We start from the raw sequence: 24,477 nt of genomic DNA on the forward strand, positions 1-24,477 counted from the left end.
GGAACGCGAATAAAGTTCGCACCCAGCTGGCAGCAATTTGGATTGATGATGAAATGATTGATCTAATATTGGACTGGAAGTAATTGATTGATTGCACGAGCGAGCGAGTGTATTTCTGTCTCTCCGTCCGTCTCTCTGCTTTCCGCGCAGCTCGTCTGGGAAATGCAATCGCCAATCCCTCCTGCAGTGGACTGCCGGTTACATAAACCTTCGAGAAGTCTACAGCTGTCCTCGTAGTGCTTGGGTCATTGGCCAGGGGGTGACGGGAGATACGGGCAGACGGGGTGCGGTACCAGGTACGTACCAGCTAAGGGAAAGTGCTAGGTCCAGGTGGTCCCTCTTTCCTGCTCCCTCTAGTCCCTCCCTGCAGGCAGACGTTTACGCAGGAGCCAAAAATACGACACGATACGACAGCCGGACCCAGGTACTGCCCAGGCTCAGCGCCAAGCTTGCCTCGATGCTGACATAACATTACCATGAAACATTGGCCAGACCAAACACTTGGCCAACCGCTTCCAACTTGAGGTCCGATCTTCGTAGGGCCTGGCTTTGGTGTGATTTGATCTTGATATTAGTTAGCCCAGGCAACCCAGGGAAAGGGGTGGCCTTGTTGTTCCTGAGCCCCATGTGGCTGAGAGATGCCCAATTTAATCAAACATTGACTGTTGACAAGCCTCCATCCATCTAAGGTTCTAAGGTTAATTGCTCGAGCCTCCGCTCTATCCTTTTGAACTCTGCAAGTGGTTGGTTTGACTTGCTGTGATGAGCAAACCTGCGCAGTGGAATACTGTAGCTCCTGATATCAGCGGCTGGCGCAATCGATGCAAGGCAGCCAGCCTCCAAATGGCATACCAACCTGGTTGCTTCACAGATGTACTGACTCGAACATCTCCTCACGAACCATTTTGGCACTATTTGCTACATATGCTACATAACTATGTGATGTAGGCCTTTGGGCGAGAGAGACCTATCCCGAATTCCCAACAGCTTGGTTCAAGCTTCAGCTTCACTCGATAAGCTTCCCGCACTATGCGAGATATTCAATGCATGCTTCTACATGTCTGTAAGGTAGGTAAGTAGGTAAGAGGTATGTAATCCCAAGACCTGCAGGTGTCATTGAATGTCATATTAGATCTGCCAGCAGATTGTGAGTGCTACACTCTTACAGTAATAGCAGACCGGATCTATGCACTATATCTCGCTCGACCACCCCCGTGGACCAAAGCCACATCGTGCTCTAACCCCATTAGGTCCTAGCGATTTCTTCTCGGATCTGCTTCCCCAAGGCTGGTTAGAACTTAGGTCTGCAACAAAGATAGCTTCCATTGGGGTCCTGGAGGGTGTAATCTTCTGTTGGTCCTGGCAATTGACTGAATTGGTCGAGCAATGCCTCTCGAACCAAAAATGAAATAAAAACTGCCATTGCATAGTAACGTAGAAGATGATCACCATGAGTCAATTGCAGACAGATATGCACAATCCGCAAGTCAGTTGACGGGAATTAAATTCAAGATAGCAGAGGCGCATCAAGCAAGCTCGTCGGGGGTGGGGGCCAGGCCGTAACAGGCTAAGCGCATCGCTGGAAACCCCAAAAAGCCAATTGCGACTTTTTTTTTCTTTGAGCTCCAGCCAGCTTGCTGGGATTGGAAGCGTTGAGAGAGAGAGCTTTCGGAGACAGCAGCGCGACGAAAATATCCCGCCGCTTACCCACGCCCACGCCCAAGCCTGCCACACCCAGCGAACCGTCTGCGACCTGGACTTTCTTTACCTACCAAATCGAATTTTGCGGCCCTCTTGTCAACTGCCAGGCTTCCGGAGAGAAAGCTTCACCTTGGTCCCAATTGCTCTCAATTGAAGCCCTTCCCCCCTTTTTCTTTCTCAATCCCACGGAGTACCAGCGTCTCATCGCTTTCTTTTCCCCCTCCTCCTCCTCGGATTTCTCTTTTCTCGTCTTGTCCGGCAATCCCCCAAATATCCATATCATCATGTTCAGCGCCGTGCTGCGAAGGCAAGCCCTTCGATCGACCTCCTCCCTCAGAGTCGCCGGCCTCTCGCCCCAATTAGCAAGATGGTACGCCTCGTTTCCTCCCCACACCGTCATCAAGATGCCCGCCCTGTCCCCGACCATGACGTCCGGAGGCATTGGTGCGTGGCAGAAGAAGGCCGGTGACACCATCGCCCCCGGTGATGTCCTGGTCGAGATCGAGACCGACAAGGCCCAGATGGACTTCGAGTTCCAGGAGGACGGTGTGATTGCCAAGGTCCTCAAGGACGCTGGCGCCAAGGATGTCGCTGTTGGCAGCGTAAGTAGACGAATTGACCCTCCCCCGATCTCTCCGGTCCTTCGCAGCCAGAGAGAGACCCGAGTTGAGTTCGTGTGCTGACGGGGTTTCCCCAACGTCAGCCCATCGCCGTCCTGGTTGAGGAAGGCACCGACGTTTCCGCTTTCGAGTCTTTCGGCCTTTCCGACGCTGGTGGCGAGGCCTCTGCCCCCGCGCCCAAGGAAGAGAAGAAGTCCGAGTCTTCGTCGTCCGGTTCCTCTTCGGCCCCGACACCCTCCGCCCCCGAGCAATACTCCTCCGAAGGCAGACTCGAGACCGCCCTGCAGCGCGAGGCCAAGAAGCCCAAGCAGACTGCTGCTGCTGCCGGCGGCGCCTCCGGTGCTGCGGCCCCTGCCGCCGCCTCGTACGAGGACATCCCGCTCACCAACATGCGCAAGACCATTGCCAAGCGCCTGCAAGAGTCCACCCAGAACAACCCTCACTTCTTCGTGACCAGCAAGCTCTCCGTCAGCAAGCTGCTCAAGCTCCGTGAGGCCCTCAACGCCGGCTCCGACGGCAAGTTCAAGATCTCGGTCAACGACTTCCTGATCAAGGCCATCGCCGTTGCCTCCAAGAAGGTGCCCGCTGCCAACTCCTCGTGGCAGGGCGACTTCATCCGCCAGTTCAACAGCGTCGATGTCTCCGTCGCTGTCGCCACCCCCAACGGTCTGATCACCCCCATTGTTACCGGTGCCGATGCGCGCGGCCTCGAGTCCATCTCCAACCAGGTCAAGGCTCTGGCCAAGAAGGCCCGCGACGGCAAGCTCAAGCCCGAGGAGTACCAGGGCGGCTCCATCTCCATCTCCAACATGGGCATGAACGATGCCGTTGACAACTTCACTGCTGTCATCAACCCCCCTCAGTCCACCATCCTCGCCGTCGGCACCACCCGCAAGGTGGCCATCCCCGTCGAGACCGCCGAGGGTACCTCGATTCAGTGGGACGACCAGATCACCATCACCGCCAGCTTCGACCACAAGGTTGTCGACGGTGCCGTTGGTGCCGAGTGGGTCAAGGCCCTGAAGCAGGCCATCGAGAACCCCCTCGAGCTGATGCTGTAAGGTGGATCTTGTACAAGTAGAGAAATCGGGATATCCATGTGAGGAAAAGAGGGCGTTTGAGGCGTACTGGCCTCTTTAATGCGGATAGAAGGTGTATGAAAGAAGTATTCGGATACGTCCAGATGTATTTAGCCAGTCTATCACGTGCTTAAAGACGACTACATTGCGCAGTTCTCTCCATTGGTCGCCCTACGCGTAGATGGCTTCGAAGGCGGTTTTGACATGTGATGGGCTCTGGCTGGTCTTATAGGAGCAGACAGTACGAGACTAGAGACCGTGCTGGTTTGGATCCCATGTGGCTGGTCTTCTCAGCCCTACCGGGCATGGCTGCCTATACATGAGTACGCCATGGCAGTCTGCTAGCCCTCATAGGTGCGCCCCAATGCGTGGCTTGAGCCTCAATACATTGCCTAGTCCCCACTCCATATCATTTGAGGCCCAATTCGGTGACGCGAGAGCGGTGTTGGTTCTCGGTGAGGATCAATCGACCCATACTTCGAAATGACGGTAGACTTGGTTTCAGGCCGTGCCCGTACAGCCGTGCCGGCTATGAAGGAGCCGCATGCTGGAAGCTGGTGTTCTCGATAGGAAGAATTGGCCCGGGATAGGTATGTGTTCGCAAACATCCCACTGGCAAACGAATCCATGAGAAGACATCTAGTGAAGTTGCTTCTTTTGGGACAAACATGCTTAAATACATTTATTTCTACAGCTGCCGGCTCACCGCAAATTAACATACCCACCCTTTTCTGCCAGCCCTATGAGAACATGGAGATATCTCGGTAAGAGTCACCGAGACGGGATTGAATGGGAGGGAGTATGAAATCATCTGTTTGTGGCCAGCGATGGCTGCCTACATCTACATGTACTTACACGACATTTCAACGTCTTTGTTTCTTCCTGTAAGCAAACAGTGGGGTTCACCGATAGACTGTCGGTGCTTGTGAAACGACAGTTTCTTTCTTTCTTTCTCTTTTTTCCCCCGGTAGGTAGGTAGCCGGCCGGAAGAGACAGGGATCATGATATTCCTGGTCCAATTGGATTGGATATACGACACGATATGGGAAATCTTTAACTTACGTACGTCCTTATGCTTGTGACTGCACTGGGAGCAAACAAACGAAAAACAGTCCTTCGAGCTTGGGAGAGACACGGGAGACACAAAGTCTTTTTTTCTTTCTCTCGTTTTTGCTTTTGCTTCAATCCTTGTTCGACGTATTCTCTCCATCATTACATCAATCCAGGCAATGCTCCAATGCTACCTGCTGCATAGTTCGCATATCTGATGGTGGTGGTTGCTGCCTTTCCTTTGGCCCCCAGGTTTCTGCCTTGCGCTTACTGGATCAATCAACTGAATGAAGCTCACTCACTCGCCGTTCACTCACGTACACCAGAACATCTGCCCGTCTTACGGCTAAGTACGGTACATTACTCACATGCCCATGTAACCACCCAAAAAGTACAAGAGATCCCCGATCCCGCATTTGATCTTTGTTCAGAGGTACGCAGGGTCTCGGCAGCAGACTGACTGACTGGTACCTAGTTCCTTTCCACCACGTTCCTTAAATGTTTGCCTGTTGTTGCCCTTGTAATCTTCTGATTCATCCGGTCAGTCTCTCCCATTGTTTGGCAGTGTTGGATTCGCATACATAAGAGGGAGGGAGAGTCGCACAAACATTTGGAGAGAGAGAGAGAGTGCATACCACCCGCCCTCTCACATCAAGTTCAACCTCATATACATACACTACATACATACGTACAGCATACCCCGGGGCCGTCAGCATGGACACCACCACCACCATGATTGGCCCGCAACCTCGCGGCGGCGTCCAGTCCCGCGCCTCGCGGTTATTCGGCCAATCAGACGGTACTGCCGGCGGCAGCATCATGAGGAGCGTGCTGCTCCGGCACTTTGACGGCGGGCAGGTCGCGACGGCGCTGACGACGGTGGACCTGGCCTTCAACATGTACCACTACGCCGCCGACACCCTGCAGGCCGTCTGGACCTGGGTCATCCGCCACTGCGTCGTCACCGTCGAGATCACCTACAGCAGCGAGCTGAAGCAGTCCGTCCTCACCTACGTCGGCGACAGGGTCCTCGCGCGGCGGCACCCGACGGAGCTGCTCGCGCACGTGACGCAGCGGCGGCCGGGGGACCTGGACTTTTACTACGGCTCGTCGGGTGCTGTTGCTAGTAGTAGCAGTAGCAGTAGTAGTAATAGGCCGCGCGCCGTCCGGTTCGTGCCCAAGTTCCGGTCCGTCTGGTTCTTCCACAAGCGCTGCCTGCTCATGGTCAAGAGCAGCAGCGTCACGACGTGCGACGAGAACGTCAACGACTACGCCGACATCCAGGAGGACCTGACCATCGTCTGCCTGGGCGTCTCGTCCGAGCCCATCGCCGATTTCTTGGATACCTGCCGCGCGCTCTACGACAAGAAGCGCGAGACGTACATCACCACCTTTGGCAACAGCGGCGGCCACTGGAGCCAGAAGCTGAGCAAGGTGCCCCGGCCGCTCTCGTCGGTACACCTGGTCGAGTCCGTCAAGGAGGAGCTCGTCGGCGATATCCGGAGTTATCTCGACGTCAGGACGCAGAGGCGCTATCATGTGCGGAATATCCCCTATCGCCGGAGTTACCTGTTCTATGGACCTCCAGGTATGTGGACATTTGGGCCTTGCCACCTGTGGTAAGAAATGGAGAGACCACTCTCAAGTTAGTGACTGACTTTCTGTGACTTATAAAGGAACCGGAAAGACCACCCTCTCCGAAGCCATCGCCGGCGTCTTCCAGCTGAACATCTACGCCATCGACCTGACCAGCGTCCTAGGCGACAAGGACCTGGCCCGGCTCTTCCAAGGCCTGCCCCAGCGCTGCATCGTTCTGCTCGAAGACATCGACGTAGCCGGTCTGGTCCGCGATAAAGACACCAAAGTCATCGCCACATCCTCTATCCTGAGCACGCCTCCTCCACCACCTCCCCCGCCGCCCCCTCAACCGCCGTTCCCCTCATCCTCCACCAACGCCGTCCTAGCCGGCGCCGCTATGATGTCCCCGGACCAGACCCCGCTCTTCGCCCACCCGCCCATCTTCAACCGCCCCAAGCCCCGCGCTACGGGGTGTACCTTATCCGGCGTCCTCCAAGCCCTCGACGGCGTAGGATCCCAAGAAGGCCGCATCGTCATCATGACGACCAACCGCCCCGAAGACCTGGACGACGCCCTCATCCGCCCCGGACGCGTCGACAAGAAGATCCGTCTCGGCCGCGCGGACCGCGACTGCGCCCGCGACATGTTCATCCGCATGTTCGAGCCCAACATCGCTGCCACCAGCAGCCGCTACAACAGCCACCACACGACCCCAGACGGTGCGTTTAATATCCAAGGAGAAGAGATCCTCCTCCTCGACCACAACGCCCCGCCGCCGACCTGCTGCGACCTGTGCCCGACCCTCGACCTGCCCCAGATCCGCGCCCTGGCCGACGAGTTCGCGCGCCAGGTCCCCGAGGACACCTTCTCGCCCGGGAAGCTGCAGGGCTTCTTCCAGACGCACCTCGAGTGCCCCCGGCGCGCCCTCGCGCAGATCGCGCGCTGGGTCGAGCAGGAGACGCGGCCGCAGTTCGAGGAGGAGACGACCCTCCACATCTGCGTGCGGCGGAATAATAGCGTCATCGACGGCGGACTGCCGGAGGACACGTGGTGGTACCGGCTCAAGCCCCGGGACGCGCTGGACGCGCTCTTCCAGGACCTGCAGCGCCGCGTCGCCATCCCGGAGAAGGCCGGCCTATCGCAAAACAGGAAGATGCGGCTCACGCACAGGGAGGCACGAGTGCACCGCAGCGATACTCCCGAAAGTGTAAGTTGCTAATTGGTTCCTTGGCCGTATCCGGGACCTAACTCGCTCGGTTCTGGCGTTCACGAGAAACTGGACGCTAACATTGTCACGAACAGTTAAAACTCAAGGATAATGATAAACTCGAGCTATTCCTAGATCCGGAGAAGAGCAACGGACATGCCACGGAAGAGGAGATGCGGAGTCTCGCCACGAAGGACACATGATGGTTTACCCTCAACTCGATGTTGACAAACTAAGCAAGGTCTGCCAAAGACTCGTATTGGAACGCATGTACATGGCTATCTACTCACTGGCATGAGGGTGTGTAGATACGGGACATCGTTCAACCTCGCACTCTCACTTTTAGGGGGGTATCATCAGTGGTCAACTTCCATCCACAACCACCCAGCATAACACAGAAGGGGATTTTCGATCGATAGGGTAGCAGGAGAAATTGCGCGCAAAGAAGCGCAAGTTTTGTGAATTGCATAGAAAGTGTATTATAGGCTGGCATCGGACGGAGGGTTCATGGCGTTATCGCATACGGTTTGCATATCGGTGTTCATGGTTTTGTACTCATAGTTGCATGATTTCGCGGACAAATCTTCGTAGCTCCTCGGCCTCCTCGGGGACGGTGCGGTTCGGTAAGTCAATCATAGCCGATCGCAAACGGTCATCGCCCTTAAGCGCGTCTTTCATAAGCTTCCGGAGCGTGTCCATCTTGAACGTAGAGTAGGGGTGATGCGCTGGAGGCTGACGAACTCCTCGAAGAAGTCGATGAGGTTCAGGTGCATGAGCAGGTCCTCCTTGTCCACCATGTGCAGGGTCACAAAGTGAAGAAGACCTTGGTCTCCGGAAGCAGCCGAGACGTAGCGTTCGTTGAGATCCGGGAAGTCGGTGCGGCTGATGGCGGCCAGGTTCAGGGCGGCGAGACGGGGCGTCAGGCGGAGGAGCCGGCCTTGGGCCAGGGTCAGCTGCTGCTCGCCCAGGCCGCCCTCGGCGCTCTGGTGCGCGCCCCGGCTGCCCAGGGGAGAGGACGAGGGCGTAGATGTCGCGGTCGTGGAAGATGCGGCGCCACATCAGGCCTTGGCCCGGCGGCTTGTTGCGGACGGCGATCTCCATGCCGTTAAGGGTGGTGGAGGACTGGACACCGTGCGACAGGGGCGGTGCGTCACAGTCGGTGTCGAGGAGATCGCCCAGGACCTTGGTGCCCTTCTCGCCGACCCCGACCTGGGGCGCGCTCAGCCAGGTGGTGATGAAGGCCGAGATGATGTTGTTCATCATGGCGAGGATGGCGGCGTCGGCGGGGGACCGGGCCGCCTTCTCGAGAATGGCCATGGCGAGCAGATTGGCCGAGGGCGCCGGGGAGCGCAGGGCCTGGATCAGGGCCTCCTCGGACGCCATGGACAGGACCTGGGTGAAAGACACGGGGCCCAGGAGTTTCACGGCCAGGGAGCACAACACGGCCGGGTCCTGCTGATACTGCTTCAGGATCTCGGTGATCTTGGGCAGCAGGCGCGGGATGAGGGGCGGGATGTTGGTTTCGTTGAGCTGCAGCTCGACGTCGTCGAACAGCTTGACGGTGGGCTTCATGGCGGGGTTGGCGATGAGCTCGTCCAGGTGGGCGTCCAGCTCGTCGACGCCGGTGACGGGGACGGTGTCTGTGTCCATCTTGACAGCGACCTGGGACATGTAACTGGAAATGAATACGACGGAGGGGTCAAGTAGATTGTGTTGTATTGAGATGTTTGCATGGAATCACCCACAAACTTCCACTCAAGTGATGACAATGTATCAATCAAGCAGGCAGTCAACTGATGGCGTAACCTAAGCCATGAACACCGCCAAACAGTTTCACTAACAAAGGGCAGGTTTAGGTACGAGGAGGGGGAGCTCCAGTTGCAGCTGCAGTTGCTGTCGCTCTGTCCCTCCCTGTTTGGCGTTTGGATGGCGGGGGTGGGGCAGCTTCTGTAGCTTCTGTTCTGTAGCTTCGGCAGCTCGCCTGATCTGATCCCACTAACCAAGCTCCACTAAAAAGTTGGCTGGTCTGATCTTCGACTTTGTCGCGGGCAGAATCTCAAAATCCATTCCATCAGTTCCATTTGCGCAATTACTCACACCCTCTTCCATTCGTGCAACTGCCCAACCAACCACCCACGCCAATTCTAAAGCTACTACTGCACTTCCTACCCCCTTGGATACTGCCACAAACACACATACCGTACTGTACATGCAAGTGTAGCATCCCCGATGTCTGGCCGCGGCGGTAGAGGTGGCGGCAGAGGCGGCCGCGGTGGTGGGCGGGGTGGCCGCGGCAACCTGCCTTGGGACTACGATCCCGCCGGCGTCCAAGAGCAGCCCAAGGAGCGATACCCGAAGACCTACAAACCGCCCCGCGCGAGCAACTTCCCCCTCTCCGCCTCCGAGGCCCGCGCCGTCACCTACTTCGTCCAGCTGCGCCGCGACTTCCACAACAGCAACCTCTACACCCACAAGCACCTCGCCCCCGACTCGGCCGGCACCTCGTCCAACCTGACCGACCCCGTCTGCCGCGCCTACGGCCAGCAGCAGGCCAACGCCCGCTACGGCGTCAAGAGCAAGGCCACCGTCGACCCCTTCCTGAGCGTGCCCATGTACAGCCACAAGTTCGTCAGCGACGCCCGCACCCTGCCCGACTTCCGCGGCCGCGAGGTCCACCACGAGCTCTTCCCCGAGGACCTCTGGAACACCATCGACGGCACCGACGACGGCGGCAAGGCCGCCGCCAAGGCCAGCAAGCGGAAGCGCAAGTCCATGGCCGGCGCCGGTGACCTCGACGAGGATGACGAGGACGACGAAGACGTGGTCGGTCGCCACAAGCGCAGGGGCCCCGAGACGGACGAAGAGCGCAGGCGGCGCATCGAAGAGGCCGCCCATGGCAAGGAAGAGGAAGGCGACATCGCCGAGGAGGATCCAGAGGAGGACGAGGAGGAAATGAGCCAAGAAGACGACGATTTCGAGGAAGACGAGGACGGCGGCGATTACGATGCCGAGCAGTACTTTGACGGTGGAGACGATGACTACGGCGATGAAGAGGGAGCCGGCGAATCCGCCATGGACTTCTAAGCGATACCTACCTTGCATTGGATTTGGCGTTACAAGGGCTACGGTTGTGTTCTGGCTGCACCTGCATATGGTCGCGTCACATTGAGAGGGCCGATTACTCTCGCGGCTAGGCGGTCACACTTTTTAGGAACTACTATATCTTCTTGGTATCTTTTGGAATTTCACCGTCTGAAGACCATATTTTGTCGCTTTTCGTCCTCTACCTTCTCAAGTGCAACCCATTAGTCCGGCCCCCTTTTCAAGATCCGCTGAGGTTGTCCGTGCCCGCTCATTGACCCACTGGTGTATGTATGTTCATATTAAGCTCGGCAGTGTTAAGGGAGCTGGGTCTCGGATGCCTGCGCCTATTGCTTCAAGTTCTCCAAGATCAACGCTACCTCGTCTTCAGCAGTCTCAAGGATATGCTCAGGTTTATGGGCTGGCTTCCAGCCAATCTCTTCCCCATGTTTGGCGGTAAATGTGCACCTGATGGTTGGAAAGAAGCGTCAGTCCATACATCCCAAATAACGATGATGTCTGAGATCGAACGAGCGAACTCATGCAACAGAGAGTAAAAAAAAAAAGGAGCGCCGAACCAGAATAAACAGAGTAAACTTACTTGCCGCCCAAGTGCACCGCCACGAAGTCCGCCGGGCAGCCCAGAGCTTGCCCCATCTTCTCCAGCGCCGCGCTGTCCGCCGTCTCGACCCGGGTATCATCAACAACGTTATCGCAGCGCTTCGCGAGCGCCGCGGCCATGGCGGCGTAGAGGTCGTCCCAGGCCACGCTGCCCGAGGCGGCGAGGTAGTATCCGTTTCTCCCGGACCCGAGACCTTCTTCTCCGTCTCCGCCGCCTGCTAGGATGCGGCGCAGGATGTCTAAATAGAGATTCGTGTTGTCGAGGACGTGGCAGACTGGCCAAGTCTGGGGTACCGTGTCAGTGTGGTGAGCTTGATGGTTTGGTTGAGAGGAACTTTTGCTTACCGGCCGACCTTCGTCGGTTCTGTATACGCGACGCAATGCTTTCGCCGCTTTCACGATCGCTACCGTCTGGATGGAGATGACGTTCCCGAAGCCCTCGCCCTTGCCATCTATGCATAGGGCACATTATCAGTCATCAAAGCCGGATCGGAAAGGGGGCCACTATCCGGAAACAGAAAAACTTACAGACGATGCAGGGAACGAAGATGTAGCTCTTCACGCCGTGGAGTCCGCACTCCTCGATCACGGTATTGTTTGTATTGACCGGCTATACATGCACCCAGCTCTCTGTTAGTGATGCCTCATCTCATCGTTTCCCCGAACTATCTTGGCGGAGAAACTCACGGTCTGCATCACCTCGTGCGGAGCTTGCTGATGCTTCTGGGTCTGGTACAAGTCCGGATCATTGTCCCGAAGCTTTCGGTCATGAGGGGCCCCCGCATGATTCGAGAAGATCTTGGCTCCCGAGGTCTACATTCGAAAGTTAGCAGCTAGGTAGGCCAATGGGGGGTGGGGGTCCAACTCACGTGTAGAAAGTGGACAGTCTGGCCCGTAGCCTTCTTCACCTCGGCCAAGGCCTTGATCATGTGCACCTGCGAGTCCGACTTGAAGGCGTCGATCAGGTGGAAGACGACGGTGATCTGGTTCTCAACCACGCCGCGGCGCACGGCGGCCTCGTCGTATGGATCGAAGAGCAGGGGCTCGGCGCCGTACTGCTTCACGGCTTTGGCCTGCGGCTCGGTCCGGACGAGGGCGTAGAGCTTGCCGTAGGGGGCAGGTCGGCCGCTGCCCAGCGGGCGAGCAGGGTGCCGCCCAGGTAGCCGGAGGCGCCGGTGATGAGGATGTTGTGGGGCATGGCGGAGAAGCTTTGAGTTGCTTCAAGTTTACGTGGTTGAGGGCTGTGTCGTTGGATCCTTCTGGCCGTGCTGTCGGAGCTTTAATATAGGTAGTTCTCGTGTCCGTCGCTTTGATAAATACACGAGGATCATATAAATCCCGTTTGTCTCTTCCTGTGATTACATAGTTGGCCTCCTTTATTCGACCGTCGGTTCAATGATCGTGCCGCATATGGTGGAGAGGGACGGGGACCCGATGCCAGAGTCTGACCAATCAGGATTGACTAGGGACAAAGTCCGCCCTGGTCTTAGTCAACAATAACAGCATTGCCCGAAATGGCATTACACGATGCCTGCCTATGTACGAATGCTGAATTGAGGACGTCGTCTCAGCTCGTGTTCTTAGAATATGGGGAATGATATCATCGTGAGTTGGCACGTGCCAAATACCGCCTGATTATGGAAAGCAAAGCAAAGCCGATGCGGCTCCGAAGTCTTCGTGGTATGTAAGCTACCCCACGACTGTAGAAAAAAGGGACCAGCCGATCGATCGACAACCACCATCCAACCCCTTTACCAATCACCGTGAACACGTTGGTAACCCCTCGGAGCCGTTCAACCCCCGCTCGGTCGCGGGAGAGGATATTCTGGGGTTTTGCATCGCCTATGATCAGCGTGCGTCGCAACTCGCAATGACCACATGCGGATGCGAGAATCCCGATTCGGATACCAATTGGCTGCACCTTCCGGATCTGGGCTCCCGCTATTTGGGGAAACAGACCCGTGTGGACCAAATCCTCGGCTCACGGCTCCGACATCACCATGCTCTCCGAAGGAGCCAGCCACCCCGCAGTATGGGTATTTCATATATAGCGAAGTGATGCCATATACTTGGGCTTCCTTATACCCATCAGGTTTTGCTTTTCCCAAAAGCCCGAAATAAGGTCAAACATTCCGGAGCTACTAAGCTAGGATTGACAGCATGGAGAGCGTCATTCCCCAGATCGCGGGGCTTCTCGAAAGCACTCGAGGCGTCAAAGTCCAGATGGAAGGTACGCGAAACGAAACGCCCACAAGACCAGCAACTCATAACGTCTAGGTGCCGAGCTTCATCCTTTGAAAGCGATCAAGGCTGCATCGGCCAGCATCCGAGACGCGCACCCACGAGAGTCGGAAGCCCTGCAGCAGGTGCTGGCCATCGCGGAGAACGCGCCCAACCACGGCGGCCTGGGACTGGACGAAGACACCCCGGTATCCGATACGGATCGCAACGAGCTGATCTTCTTGATCTCGGCCTGGTTGGAGGCGCTCAACTCGGCCGACAGGAGCAGGCCGGCTCTGGAACCGTCGGCCACCAAACCGGCAGATCGCCGGCCCATGAACGTCACCGAGAAGATATTTGCTCTGCACGACGTCGAGACGAAAGGATGGGTCAAGCCCGGACAGATGATCCGGGTGCGGGTGGACTGGATCATGGCGAGTGAGTTCAGCTGGCATGTAAGTTCTGACGACCAAGATCAGGCATATCGTTTCAAGACGCATTTACTCACTCCGACATACTCGGCCTCCAATAGGGCATGGTACAAGTCTACGACCGCCTAGGCAAGCCGGGCATCTTCCGCAACGACCGCTTCTGGCTCGCCGGCGACCACAGCGTCGAGCCGCGCAACCAGGACACGCCCCTGAGCCGGCAGCTGATAGCCCAATCCGAGTCCGCCAAACGCACCTTCAAGATGACCGAGTACCAGGGCATGAACTACACCATCATGCACACCGAGTTCTTCCGCGAGCGCACGCAGCCCGGCATGCTCGTCGTCGGCAGCGACAGCCACACCTGCAGCAGCGGCGCCAACGGGTGTTTGGCCGTGGGGCTCGGCGCCGCCGACGTTACCATGGCCCTCGTCACCGGCGAGACCTGGTTCCGCGTCCCCGAGGTCGTCGAGATCCGCTTTGAAGGGAGGCCGCCCCGCGGGGTCGGCGGGAAGGATGTGATATTGTACGTGCTGCAGCAGTTGAGGCGCAACACGGTCGCCGCGGACCGCGTCGTCGAGTACACGGGGCCCGGGCTCGACTACCTGAGCCCCGACGCGCGGTTCGCCATCGCGAACATGACGACGGTAAGTGCAGCAGTAATGAGCACTTGAGATGCCAGTAAGAGGTTCATGTCATGCTGACGAATCTCGTGGTAACGACAGGAGTTCGGAGGCATCACGGGCATATTCGCCCCCGACCACCACACCGCCGCCTTCATCGCCCAGCGCAAGCTCGCGCGCCACAAGAACCACAGCCACTACTTCCGCCCCGACCCGGACTGCGCGTACGCCGCGACCCACGTCGTCGACCTCGCCCGCGCCGAGCCCTTCGTGGCGCGGTACCCGAACCCGGACGACGTGGTGCCGGTGGGCGAGATGGGCCGCCAGGACCTGGACGGCTGCTTCATCGGCGCGTGCACGACGGCCGAGGAGGACATCATCATGGGCGCGCTCGTGCTCGAGGCGGGGCTCCGGGCGGGCAGGACGCCGGACGTCGCGAGGGGCAAGCGCAAGGTCGTACCCGGCAGCCGGCCGATCCTCGACAGGCTCCGCAGGTCCGGCCTGGCGGACGTCTACGAGTGGGCGGGGTTCGAGATCGGGGTTCCGGGATGCAGCTACTGCGTCGGCGTCAGCGTCGATGTCGCGGCGGAGGGCGAGGTCTGGCTCAGTAGTCAGAACCGGAACTTCAAGAACCGAATGGGTAAAGGTAAGAAGACAGTTTCGATCGGTCACTACACTGAAGAAAGGCTTGCACGGCTAACCGTTCATGCATACAGGCTCTATCGGAAACTTGGCGTCAGCCGCTACCGTGGCCGCCTCCTCGTTCGAGATGAAGATGACGTCTCCCAATGACCTAGTTGCCATGATCTCCGACGAACAGTGGGAGAAAGTGAAAGGAAAAGGGTCCCTCTCCTCGGGCCCGAGGACAGAACCGCACTGGGTAGAGCCCCTGAGCCGACTGCTACTGCGGACATTGACCCTACCCCCAACGCCACTGCGAGCGACGACCCCAATGAAGAAGCAGAGAAAGGAGAAGAAGAAAACGGAACTGCCCCGAAGCTGCCAAACATCCGCTCCAAGATCTACCGCCTCGGTGACTTCATCGACACCGACGCCCTGGCGCCGGCGCAGTTCCTCATGACGGCGGGCTCCGACGCCGGCTTCGGCGCGCACTGCCTCGAGTTCACGCACCCGGACTTCCGGCAGCACGTTACAAACGGCGCGAGAGTCGTCGTGGCCGGCCGCGCCTTCGGCTGCGGCTCGTCGCGCATGGAGGCCGTGCAGGCGCTCCGGGGCGCGGGCGTGCGGTGCGTCATCGCGCCGTCCTTCGCGTTCATCTACTCGCGCAACCAGCCGAGCTTGGGGTTGCTGGGGATTACTATTGCGGACCCGGCGTTCTACGACGCGGTGGATTACGGCGGTGATGGGTGCGAAGGGTATAATGATACCGAAATCGAGATTGACCTCGTCGCCAATGTGGTTAGGATAGTAGGGGGTAGGAGCAGCATCAGCGGCGGCGACGGCGGCGGCGTGAATGACAACAACAACAGCAGGAATACGGAGTTCCCGTTCGAGCTCAGTCAGATGGAGAAGAGCCTCACGGAGCTGGGCGGCGTGGCGCCGGCTTTCAACAAGTTCGGCAAGCAGATCTTCGACGCCCTGACGAGCGGGAGCCGTGGCATGCAGAAGTCATTGAAGAAGGCTCGCGGGACTGGCAGTTCTTTGGCCTGGTAAAGGCCCTTCACTAATAATTATGTACTATTCATACCACAAGAGATCGGATTGCGTGCTTGGCGTACACGGTCGTACCCCTCGTTACAATTTACTGGCGTCTGCGACGGGCAGGTCACGTAACGAGGCTTCCCCCTTAGAGCGAAGCGCTTTAGCTAATTGTGAAGAAGGTAGTTTATAGTTATGGCACTGAATGTTGTCCCAATATGTACAGAACGGCATAGAATGGAGAGCGGCAGCGCTGTTGCCATCAGGGGGAAATAAGACTTCGTCGACATTAAAGTACCTACCTTAGGTAGGTGCCTCCCGTGGAACCCATCGCCAGCTTAAACGCGCCGCTTTTCCAGCACCAGCAGGAAAGCGCCAATTGCATTTCTGAGTTTAATTGACATGTTTGGCAAGCGCATTGTCATGGGTCTCCAATCTCAAAGTTTCCACTGACTGTGATATGCAGGCAATTGTATCGCCATCTTTCTCCGACAACACTCTGAGTCAGCCACAAGCTATCATACATCACACTTTGGTATTCCTCCCTGTTTTAATCCTCACTTCGAACTGAGTGACGATCAAGGGACAGAAAGAACGCCTGCCACAATGTCATTCCCATGGAGCGAGCCGGACCAGCGGCGATTGCTCCTCGAGGGCTACCCCGTTATATGCCTCGGACAACTATACTTGACCGTCTACCGGAGGCTTTTCGACCCCACGACCGGCTGGGGAGACATGTTCGCGAACCTCGGGTGCATGGCCGTCGGACACTTGGTGGCCAATGCCAATACCTGGCAGCCGGCGACGCTGGCGGAGCTGCCCACCCCACCCGCTTCCTATGGCATCGCCCGCCAGGTTTGCTACTATGCGACGCGGCGGCGCACGCGCAACTACCTCATCACCTGCGCCTGGAGCCACGCCTTGGCACTATCGCTCCGCTATCTGCTGCCCCAGGTGCCCAAACTCCTTCGGCTCCCCGCGGCCGTGGCGAGCGGCCTGCCTCGTCTCGTCGCCACACCGCCTTCACACCACTGGGCCGGCGCGGTGGCGGGACTCTCCTCCTATCGTCGTCGGCTGCCCGGCCTGGCCCTGACGGTCCTGGGCACGGCCGCGGGCTGCTGGGCCGTCTCGACCCTGGGCACGTTCGCGGACGTCGACACCTTGCGCATGATCGCGGACCCGGAGGAGGAGGAACGGCGGGCCCGACGTGCGAGTACGCCGGAGTGGCAAAAGGAGAATACTCGTATGGTGCAGGCGGTTGGAATCGCCATGACGGGCATTGGCTACGGTATCAGGTATATGGTGATGCGTAAATCATAAGGATCTCGGGCACGCGTCTTGGCTGCGGCTGCCCACGACACGCCTCTGCTGGATGGAATCAGAAACGACGTTGGACAAGCTGGTGGATAGAACTACGTAGCTGCATGGAAAATATTGCAATACCCCTAGGTGTCACTGCTGGCTGGCTAGCTAGCAACAGGAAACATGGTCCACTCCACTTTGGCGACAATGAACACGTGATACCTGATACCATGCCGAGTAACGAGATTCCTGGAGTGCCGTCCATACTGTTCGAGGCGTGGTATCTTCCGTTGGCTTGTATGGGACTGCCGCTTGCCTGATGAGACCGGCTCTGGATCTGCTGGACTCCCCGGACCCCGTCTAGCCAAACCGAGAGGGTCATGGGACATGCTTTGCTCGTGTGCGCCCTGCTCACGCGAAAGTTCAACCAACACCAGGCTGTGTTTCTCCCGAACCTGGCTATGGGGGTCCGATTCGCTTACGGCATGTGGTAAGTCTTCTACGAGATGCTTGGGTGGCGTGTAAGACTACCGAGTTGCAAAAGAGGGTTGTCAAGGCTCGGGGGTTTCGAGCCCGGACTAAAGTAGATTCAATGTGTTTATTTAGAAATCTAAGAGATGTATAATCTGTTATTAATTTTATTTAAATTTAAATTTTTTCATTAAGGTATAACGTGGTTTATTATTAAGTGGCCCGTATTATTAAGTGGTCCACCTTTATTACTTTTCGATACTTTTATAAAAGTTATTTTAACCACGACACTTTAAATTAATTAAAACTACTCGCTATCCGAATCGCTACTTAATTCTATATCCTTTTCACATGTTCGCGCATTATAACCTGTTTGGCAGCAAATGCCACAGCGCCTGCCGCCCGTCGCGCGCCGCTTTGATAAACCACCATTTTCGCCTTCGTCGGTCGCTGGACGCTTCCCTTTTGCCTTCTCGTCTTGTAGCCTTCGAGATTCCTCAATCGTAAGGGCTCCTCCAAGCTGGACTCGCGACTTTTTGGCTCTCCGGCGCTTCGAAAGGGCTAAATTGGCCTTTTTTAAAGTACGTATCCGATTATATATAAGGGTTATTTTATAGGCTATTTTAATTATACTCTTCGCTATTTAGTTTACCGTATTTAAAATCGGCGTCGAAAAGTTTCCTTAATAAGTAAACACCTTTTTTTTAATATAAGTAAAGTGTTTAATTATTTATTAAAGGTTAAACGGCGTTTAAAAATTATAGGTACTAGCCGTCTTTAAACGAGATAGGCTAAGTGTAGGCGTTCGGAGACGTATATTTAGTTTATTAATTATTTTATTCGGGTTATAAAATATTAAGCCGAATACGTTAAATTTAAATTTAATGTTAGTTTTTATAAAAATAGTGAAATATATAACTTTAAACGCGATAAAAAACTCGAGCTTCGTAATATAGTTTATTAAAGCTTTAATAAATAACTCGATTTTCTTTAAATAAGCACGCTTTAAAAGCGAATAAAATATTATATCGAGAGGTTAAAATAAGTGCGATAAATAAGGAGGTATACTAATAGTAATAATGTCGTTATTTTAATAGTATACCTCGAATTTAACCGAAATATAGCTCTCGTAGCCGTCGAGAATTAAAAGGCGATAGCGACCTTTCGTTTACGATTTAGTATATTTATCGAAATGCTTAATTTAATCTAAGCTTATTTTATTATCGGTTTATTTATTAAAAATCGGTTTAATTACTTAATCGCCCGGTAAGCTATTTTCGCGCGATTAGTTTACGAGGTAATATTAACCTTAAACGATTAAAAAAACCGGAATATATTAGCTTTACGAATTAATACATTTAATCGCCGTCGACTATTCCCGATTACTAGGCTAGACCGATTTCGCTTTCCTACGCCGATCGGCGCGTATTACGACGAGGGTTAACCCGATTATACTTATTATAAAGCCGGTCTCGTCGAAATTTTATATATCTTCGTTTAAAATACCGTATTTAGCCTTTATATTCGCGATTAATTTAAATTAGCCGGAAATAACGTTCGGATTTTTATAAAAGGCCTTTTAATAATCGTATCGACGATTTATTCTAGTTTTAAAGTTTAAGTTACGGTTAATAAATCGCCTAACCTAGTGTTTACCGACGCGTTCGCCGCCGCGCGACGCGGTAAAAAAATTAGCTATATTTTCTATACTAGCGATCTTAGGAGATATCCCGCGGGTATTTAAATTAATTATATATTTACGAAGCACCTCCTTTTTATTCGTATTTAATTTATACCGTAAGTATCGAATATCGCGTTATAAAGTTCGGCCGTAAATTCGGTAATATAAAGTAATTTTAAAAACGTCGTATATTTTTATAATATGTTTTTTACTTAATAAATTTAAAGGCTTTCGTATCGCTTAAATAATTAAACCGATCCGGTTTTCTTAAATTAAATTAAGCATTATAGTTATAAAGTTATTATGCGTCAAAGTTTAATGAGGGTCGAGAAATAGTGAGGGTGGACTACTCAATGATACGGACCACTCAATGGTAAACCACGTTACAGTATTATGGTGTTAGGTGTTTAGATTTGATTTTGAGGAGCGCGAGAAGGTTGCTCGAATCCACGGATGAAGAAAAGTCAGGGGCCACTGGTATTGCAAAGGTAAAATATGGAATCTCCGTTACAATTTGACATTCCTCTATATGATAAAGCCAAATAAACCACTCATTGCATTTTCTTCCACTCTTTTCTTACTCCAGCGGTTCCATTTTGCTGCTCGTCCCACGTTGGCTCGACACTGAATATTCGACCAGTGGTCATCCCATCGTGTATAATCGGACAGCTATCGTCGACTCATTTCCTGATAACATCGTACCTCGCAATAACCGCACCCACTCAACAAATCCCCACCGCTGCTACCATGGCATCATCCTCAACCTCAAAAGTCTACGACGGAACCCAGTACGTCGAGAGCTGCGGCGCCGTCGTGTTCGACGACTCGAAACAAAAGGTCTGCCTCCTCCTGCGCGCTCGCGCCAAGGAAGACGGTTCAAAACAGGAGGCCTGGGTCCTGCCCAAGGGCCGTCGCCACTGCGGCGAGCACCGCTACGCCGCCGCCCTGCGCGAGGTCGAGGAGGAGACCGGGTACGCTGCCCACCTGCAGTCCTTGAACATGGTCACGCGGGCTCCCGCCGCTCAGGAGCCCGAGGCCGTGACCGCCGGCACGCCGCGCCCGTGCCGAACGTACACGGAGCCCTTTATGGTGACGCACCGGAACAAGGAGGACGGGTACCTGAAACTCATCTACTGGTACTTGGCCGTGGCGGATGCGCAGATGACGGCGGGGGAGGAGACGTTCACGCCGCGGTTCTTTGAGCCGGACGAGGCGCTGGAAACCATTAGTTTTCCGGATGAGCGCAAGGTGCTTGAGAAGGGGATTCGGCTGATGACGGGTGGTCGTTGATTGGCCTTTGACTAAGTACATATAACGACTCGCTTCGCGCTTGGAGGAAGGAGATGTGAGCTACTTTTGAGTCTCAGGAGGGGTGTACGACCGTGCCGCGAATATTGGCACCCTGTTGGTATAGCAATCATGAGTTCTGGTATTCTTGGCTTCTGGTCAGGAGAGGCACATGCTACGGCACCACCAGCAGGATTTTGATTGTAGCAAAAGCAAGTTTTTGGGTTGTCTAATTGCATAAACGGTGTTTCCACCCCCATTACATAAGTGAGACACCACTTTCTTTTTTGTAGACACGAATTCAATTCGCGTAACCTGGGCAAAAAGAATTATGCCCTCACGCCGGTTCGAACGGCGGACCTTCGCATGTCATCTCGGGGGGTGAGCCGATTACGAGTGCGACGCTCTACCACTGAGCTATAAGGGCTTTCACGCTTGGTCACCCTGTCTCGGATGAGGAGGGATTGGTTTATCGTAGACTATATGTTTATGTCCATATTAATATTGCATTTACTCTCCATTCCTCGTCCAGCATCTTCAATCCAATACCAACCAAGCGTCTAGGACATCTAGAGCATGTTTGCGCGCGTCCCCTTGACGGCTTCCCACAGCTTCTCGGCCAGTGAGACAACAGCATCCGGCAGCGGCCCTTCCGGATGAGGCCGATCGTATCGGTGACCTGTTCCAGTTTGCTCGCGCCAATGATGATGCCGTCGTCTTCTCCCAGAGACGAGTGGTACCTAATACGCTCGGAGTCAGTCCCGTCGGCCTTTCAAAATGAAAATGCATATACAAGTACCCCCACATCAAACTGTACATTCGTGCCTTCCGAAAGGCTGGAATAGGATGGGGTAAACAGTAGGCATATCGTGGAGTACACACTGAACACGAAGGTAACAAGCTCCTGTACTGGTACTTACGCAAGCCATCGGTACGCCACCTCGGTCGACGTGAGCCCATGGGCCTCGACGCCGGCATCGAACACCTTCATGGCCTCCATCAAGACCAAGCCTCCGCCGCCGCCGACCAGCTGGCGTGCACAGCGGCGGTTGTATGGGTGGTCGTCCACGAGCCGCGTCCCGGCGTGCTCGCCGCGGATGAACTTCCCGGTGAGGAAGCCGGCGGCCAGGGGGCTGTGTTTTAGTATCGCCCCTTCCGGTCAGCAAGAGGCCAAGGACAATGCAAAAGTGGCGAACATACTGGTAGCCGTTGAATGCCATGTTGTGGGCTCGCAGCAGCGGGAGAGGCCAATTTTCCATGCCCCGCGACACCAGGTTGTATTGCCCCTGGTAGCAGACGGGCTTCGTCCAGCCGTGCTGGTCGCACAGCTGCATCATCTTCTCCAGCATGGGTGCGGGCACGTTGGACACCCCCCACTTTGTTTGAGTGACAGGCATAATCAGCAATCATCGAGGTTGTGGAGTAGCACATGTTTTCAGTAATTCTTCAAATAAAACTGCATTCATTCAACTTACCGCCTTACAGTGCCCCTGGGAGATCTGCTCGTGGAAACTCTGAACTTGCTCCTCGAGTGGTGTTGTGGGATCTGCACTATGGATATGGAGTATATTGACCTATCCGCGTAGATAGACAGTCAGCTAATTACGTCTCAACAACGCGCAGATAAGAAGTCCCGGGAAGCTGATTACTAACACCTCCTCCAGGACGTTGCAGGCGCTGGAGGCTAGCAGTAGTAGACGCCTCGATCGCCTGCCGTGTCAACTTGCCGCGGCCGCCGCTCTGGAGTACGTCCGGTTTGATCTTGGTGTCGATTAGGAACGTGTTGCTTCCGGCCGCATCTTTAGTCTCACCGAGAAGCTCTTCCGCCCGCCCCGGATCGCCGGGCGGGTAGCAAGCCGCCGAGTCCAGGCGGGTGACGCCTAGATCCCGGAGAGTCCGGAGCAGCTCGCTTACGGCTTCGGCATCTTGCCATGCCGTTTTGGGAAACTTGAACGAGGCCGTTCCGAAGATGATTTGTGGAGACGCCATTCGCGGTGGAAGAAACGAGCTGTGTTTGTTTGTTGACGGGAGGTCGTGATCCAGCAGGCTCAAGTGAACTTTCCCAGGAGTCCCCTCGTTAGGTAGCAGATACCCCCCTGTTGAATTTATTTAGCCTGCTACCCTAGTCCGGGGTGACGCAGAGGGGTAGAAGTACCCAGGTATATGTCGTACAGAAAGAACGCCACAAGGGAACGGGGTATACGTAGTATCCAACACGCCATTCCCAGGAATAAAACCGTCAAATTAAGAAATATCACTTCTAGAGCTGCGAGTAAAACGACGGCTTTTGGCCGAAATTGTATGGTACTGATACTGGCTCCTCCATTTGATAACGATTAGTTACAGTTGATACAATGTATGTACGCTCCCCGTTTCCCCAAGCCAACTTTTGTGAATCTGGTTTCCGACAAACGCTAACAAGTCAAGTCGAAGTACGGCGTGCTGCTGCCCAGTGGCGTGACCGCAAACGATATGTCCGTCTGCGCCGTGTTGGCATCCTTCAACGTGTACCAGAACGTGTTCCGGGAGCCAAAGAGCCGGCATCCCACATCGTGCCAGTAGCGCCGGGCATTGCCGAGGTTTGCGACGGCGGCCCCGGAGTTGGGTCCAACTTTTGCGGACCGAATATGTCAGCGATCCATTGCAGCAAGAACAAAAGCAAAACGGGAAAGGGGCGTAACTTACCATGCGGCCAACCAGTCTCCGTAACCCAGACCTCCTTCCCACCAGACACGCTCTCCGTCTGCGCGAGCGCCGACCAGAAGTTATCGGCGGCCTGATCGATCGAGTTGGGCCGGGTCGTCTCAAAGTACGGGAACGAGTTGTGCCCCAAGAAGTTGACCGAATTCGCGACGCCACGGTTCTCCGGCAGGATCCACGCCGTCCATGTATCGACGTGGCCCACCGGCTTGGACTCGAGCGGCGTGCCGCGGACCCAGTCGCGCAGCCAGCCGATGTACCCCTCGATCTCGGCGCCCGTGGCGCCGGCGCCGGCGTTGTTGGCGACGCCCTGGGGGCTGCTCCTATACAAATCCTCGGACCCGACGCTGATGCCCACAATCCTATCCGCGAGCGGAGCGCCCAGCTCCCGCACGCCCCGGAGCAGCGCGTTCAGCTCGTTCTCGTACGAAGGGCGGCCCGCGCTCGCCCAGAGGCCGACGAGGATCGAGGTCTGGGTGTCGACGGCGGCGCGGAAGGCGGCGATGGGGTCCGCGGCCGTGCCGCACTGGACCGAGGTGTAGAGGCGGGCCGCGGTGAAGGGCGAGGTGCCCGCCAGGTTCTTGGCTTCGGTGAAGAAGCGGACGAAGTCGGCGTAGCCGCGGCAGGAGCCGTCGTTGTTGGTGGAGCCGTAGTTGAAGCCCTTTAGCTGGGCCGAGGCGAGGGACGCCGCCAAGGCTAGTAACGACAGGCTTCTAGACCACATGGCTTTTTCTTTTCTTTTCTTTTCGTTTCTGGTGTTTTGCCCTCGAGAAAGCGTGAATGTAGATGAGAGGAAAAGGACGAAGCAAGAGGTACGAGCTACGAGTTACTAAACCAAAGGCCTTTTGATTACATGTCGCAAAACTTGCATCAAATTTGAACCGTGGCGTATATATACGTAGGTTCATAATCTCCCAACTCTCGGATTCCCGGCTCATTGCATGTGCATCTCTTCGTGTTCAATTCATGACGTGGTTGAGGCTCGTATTATCTTAGAGCCAAGACCTGTGTGCTACGCGCAGCGCGCCCCTATTGGATCGCGGGGTGGGATCTGCATGTTCTAGCTGAAGGCCAAGCTGCAAGCGCTACACCCGAAAGACACGCTCTGCGACATTGAGTGGTAATCGATACGGGATTTCAGTTCCTTCTGTTCCGAAGCTCGGCAACTA

At 55.4% G+C, this 24,477-nt stretch overlaps 10 protein-coding genes across 10 annotated transcripts; 6 read left to right on the plus strand and 4 right to left on the minus strand.

Annotated features, from left to right (window-relative positions):
* Positions 1-1,985: 1,985 nt before the first annotated feature.
* Positions 1,986-3,382, plus strand: PG997_008910 (dihydrolipoyllysine-residue acetyltransferase component- pyruvate dehydrogenase complex; the record flags this gene model as incomplete). The annotated part of the gene is made up of 2 exons (XM_066813225.1): positions 1,986-2,303; positions 2,405-3,382. 2 exons carry the CDS (start codon positions 1,986-1,988, stop codon positions 3,380-3,382), a joined length of 1,296 nt encoding a protein of 431 aa, XP_066668567.1.
* A 1,782-nt stretch (positions 3,383-5,164) lies between these two features.
* PG997_008911 (uncharacterized protein) lies at positions 5,165-7,438 on the plus strand (the record flags this gene model as incomplete). Its single annotated transcript, XM_066813226.1, has 3 exons — positions 5,165-6,038; positions 6,127-7,235; positions 7,331-7,438. 3 exons carry the CDS (start codon positions 5,165-5,167, stop codon positions 7,436-7,438), a joined length of 2,091 nt encoding a protein of 696 aa, XP_066668568.1.
* Positions 7,439-7,790: 352 nt separating this feature from the next.
* PG997_008912 (uncharacterized protein) lies at positions 7,791-8,885 on the minus strand (the record flags this gene model as incomplete). The annotated part of the gene is made up of 1 exon (XM_066813227.1): positions 7,791-8,885. One exon carries the CDS (start codon positions 8,883-8,885, stop codon positions 7,791-7,793), a length of 1,095 nt encoding a protein of 364 aa, XP_066668569.1.
* Positions 8,886-9,464: 579 nt separating this feature from the next.
* PG997_008913 (uncharacterized protein) lies at positions 9,465-10,319 on the plus strand (the record flags this gene model as incomplete). Its single annotated transcript, XM_066813228.1, has 1 exon — positions 9,465-10,319. The coding sequence occupies one exon, from the start codon at positions 9,465-9,467 to the stop codon at positions 10,317-10,319; it is 855 nt and encodes a 284-aa protein (XP_066668570.1).
* Positions 10,320-10,663: 344 nt separating this feature from the next.
* PG997_008914 (uncharacterized protein) lies at positions 10,664-12,268 on the minus strand (the record flags this gene model as incomplete). Its single annotated transcript, XM_066813229.1, has 7 exons — positions 10,664-10,784; positions 10,918-11,222; positions 11,283-11,389; positions 11,466-11,547; positions 11,625-11,750; positions 11,807-12,065; positions 12,168-12,268. 7 exons carry the CDS (start codon positions 12,266-12,268, stop codon positions 10,664-10,666), a joined length of 1,101 nt encoding a protein of 366 aa, XP_066668571.1.
* Positions 12,269-13,097: 829 nt separating this feature from the next.
* On the plus strand, positions 13,098-15,882 carry PG997_008915 (uncharacterized protein; the record flags this gene model as incomplete). Its single annotated transcript, XM_066813230.1, has 5 exons — positions 13,098-13,167; positions 13,215-13,612; positions 13,690-14,232; positions 14,311-14,854; positions 15,029-15,882. The coding sequence occupies 5 exons, from the start codon at positions 13,098-13,100 to the stop codon at positions 15,880-15,882; spliced, it is 2,409 nt and encodes an 802-aa protein (XP_066668572.1).
* A 591-nt stretch (positions 15,883-16,473) lies between these two features.
* Positions 16,474-17,187, plus strand: PG997_008916 (uncharacterized protein; the record flags this gene model as incomplete). Its single annotated transcript, XM_066813231.1, has 1 exon — positions 16,474-17,187. One exon carries the CDS (start codon positions 16,474-16,476, stop codon positions 17,185-17,187), a length of 714 nt encoding a protein of 237 aa, XP_066668573.1.
* A 2,881-nt stretch (positions 17,188-20,068) lies between these two features.
* PG997_008917 (NUDIX hydrolase domain-like protein) lies at positions 20,069-20,611 on the plus strand (the record flags this gene model as incomplete). The annotated part of the gene is made up of 1 exon (XM_066813232.1): positions 20,069-20,611. The coding sequence occupies one exon, from the start codon at positions 20,069-20,071 to the stop codon at positions 20,609-20,611; it is 543 nt and encodes a 180-aa protein (XP_066668574.1).
* A 566-nt stretch (positions 20,612-21,177) lies between these two features.
* Positions 21,178-22,597, minus strand: PG997_008918 (uncharacterized protein; the record flags this gene model as incomplete). The annotated part of the gene is made up of 6 exons (XM_066813233.1): positions 21,178-21,348; positions 21,408-21,489; positions 21,529-21,741; positions 21,809-21,984; positions 22,084-22,159; positions 22,215-22,597. The coding sequence occupies 6 exons, from the start codon at positions 22,595-22,597 to the stop codon at positions 21,178-21,180; spliced, it is 1,101 nt and encodes a 366-aa protein (XP_066668575.1).
* A 425-nt stretch (positions 22,598-23,022) lies between these two features.
* Positions 23,023-24,032, minus strand: PG997_008919 (GPI-anchored cell wall beta-1-3-endoglucanase EglC; the record flags this gene model as incomplete). The annotated part of the gene is made up of 2 exons (XM_066813234.1): positions 23,023-23,219; positions 23,294-24,032. The coding sequence occupies 2 exons, from the start codon at positions 24,030-24,032 to the stop codon at positions 23,023-23,025; spliced, it is 936 nt and encodes a 311-aa protein (XP_066668576.1).
* Between the last annotated feature and the right edge of the window lie 445 nt (positions 24,033-24,477).

Source organism: Apiospora hydei, assembly GCF_038363865.1.
Source record: "Apiospora hydei strain CBS 114990 chromosome Unknown utg000006l_segment0_segment0, whole genome shotgun sequence".
NCBI classification, from domain to species: Eukaryota; Fungi; Ascomycota; class Sordariomycetes; order Amphisphaeriales; family Apiosporaceae; genus Apiospora; species Apiospora hydei.